We start from the raw sequence: 1,915 nt of genomic DNA, 5'->3' as shown, positions 1-1,915 counted from the left end.
GAGAAGGGCTGACAAAGAGGGTCAAAACCTGCGCCCACTGGGCTGCCTGGCATGGCAACACCCAGATCCTCTCGAAGATCGTCGACCTCGCCGGCCCTCAGGTCCTCCTCGCCCCTGACTGCGACGGCAAGACCTGCGCCCACTGGGCCAGCGACCGGGGAGAGTTCGGCACCTTCGACCTGCTGCTGGCTGCAGGCGGGAAGGCGCTGGCGACAGCGGCCGACCACAAGGGGAAGACCTGCGCGCACTGGGCGACGCAGAAGGGGAGCGTAGAGACGCTGAGGAGGCTGATCGAGGTAGGAGGGAAGGAGGTCGTGACGGCGACAGACAAGGAGGGCAAGACTTGCGCGCACTTTGCTGCGGAGCGGCGGGACGAGGAGTCGATGAAGCTGCTGATCGAGACAGGGGGGAGGGAGGCGGTGATGACGGCAGACGAGGAAGGAAAGACCTGCGCCCATCTTGCAGCAGAGAGGGGGGCGACGGGGATGCTGCGGCTGGCGCTTGCTGCGGGAGGGAGAGAGCTGGCGGTAGCGGCGGACAACTGGGGGTGTACTTGCGCTCACTGGGCGGCGTGGCGGGGGGAGGCGGAGGCACTAGGGGAGGTACTGGAGGCAGGAGGAGAGGAAGCGGCGAGGGCAGCGGACAAGGAGGGGAAGACTTGCGCACATTTCGCAGCGGAGAAGGGGAGTTTAGAGGGGATGAAACTGGTGGTCCAAGCAGGAGGGGTAGATGTCATCCGTGCCGTCGACAAGGAGGGCAAGACATGCCTGGCTGTCGCAGAGAGGGAGGAGAGGGAGGAGCTGGTTCAGTACCTCCGAGGACAACTTGCTGCAGCTGGGTTGAAGGAGAAATGACCCGTACAAGCTGAAGCCTGAGACAAATAAAAGTGTACAGTAGTGGAATTGTATTTTGTACCAGAGGTTTGGATGCATCCTGCAGCTCATACAATAACTCCAAATAAGAAAATATAAATTAGTACCATATCAAGTTTTGTGACACTGCTTGTAAGGCAGGATGCTACTAGTTACTTTTATACCCAGATAATCTGTACCTGTGAAACAGATACAAAGAAGGCACAGTACACTTTCTCCACTAATTCATTTGTAAAACTGTGACCCTTTGGTACAAAATCAGTACCGGGAATCCTGCAGGTACAATCTGGCGAATCCTGTATAGCCTTTTTGCGGGCTTTACGAACCCCATTCGCATTCTGCCTTCTTACAACCAGTAAAAGTAATTTTATTGATTCTATAATGTTTTAATAAATTTAGAAAGATTTTAGTCGTCATCCGTGGAGTGAATTGTCAAGATTGTACCTCTTAACAATATTATAATTTTACATAATTATATGATTATATCGTATTTGTTGTGGCATCGTCGAACATGTGCATTACAAGTTTTTTAAAATTATTAAAGTCTTTTAGGCCCCATCTTGTAAAAAGAAAAGTTTCTAGCGAGTCAAAGGGGTGCCTAGGAATTCTTATGCAGGTCCTAGGTGGCCATATCAGTGCTAAAAATGCTTACTTCATGAGGGGTAGGGCAAAAGAATAGTTGCACCAGTAGGGGTACAATGACAGTCTTTAGGTGTCAGTACCCCTCATCTCCTCCAGAGAAATAATACTTAAGTAGGGGTACTTGAATGTTGGTGTTAAAGCTTAGAGGGTAGTCAAGGAGGCGGGCAAGTTCCAGGGAGGTAGGGTAGTTGATGGTGGAAAGAAGTCAAAGGGGCCGCGATGGCGGAAAAAGATTCAAGGATGACAAGAGAGGTCGGAAGAGACGAGAAGAGAAGAGGAGAGGAAGAGGAGAGAAGAGGAGAGAAGAGATAGATGAGATGAGCTGAGATGAGATGAGATGAGATGAGATGAGATGAGCTGAGCTGAGATGAGATGAGCTGAGATGAGATGAGATGAGATGA

General features: G+C 51.2%; 1 protein-coding gene across 1 annotated transcript in view; it reads left to right on the top strand.

The window, feature by feature from the left end:
* The window catches only part of GUITHDRAFT_164683 (hypothetical protein), a gene marked incomplete at its 3' end in the record, with an annotated part of 2,896 nt that extends 2,042 nt beyond the window's left edge, over positions 1-854 (top strand). The window contains exon 2 of the mRNA XM_005827406.1: positions 102-854. Within this exon, the coding sequence (XP_005827463.1) occupies positions 102-854 (753 nt within the window). The remainder of the gene's footprint in view (positions 1-101) is intronic.
* Between the last annotated feature and the right edge of the window lie 1,061 nt (positions 855-1,915).

Source organism: Guillardia theta (assembly GCF_000315625.1).
Source record: "Guillardia theta CCMP2712 unplaced genomic scaffold GUITHscaffold_67, whole genome shotgun sequence".
In the NCBI taxonomy this organism is placed as follows: domain Eukaryota; class Cryptophyceae; order Pyrenomonadales; family Geminigeraceae; genus Guillardia; species Guillardia theta.
This window is presented reverse-complemented; position numbering and strand designations above follow the sequence as displayed.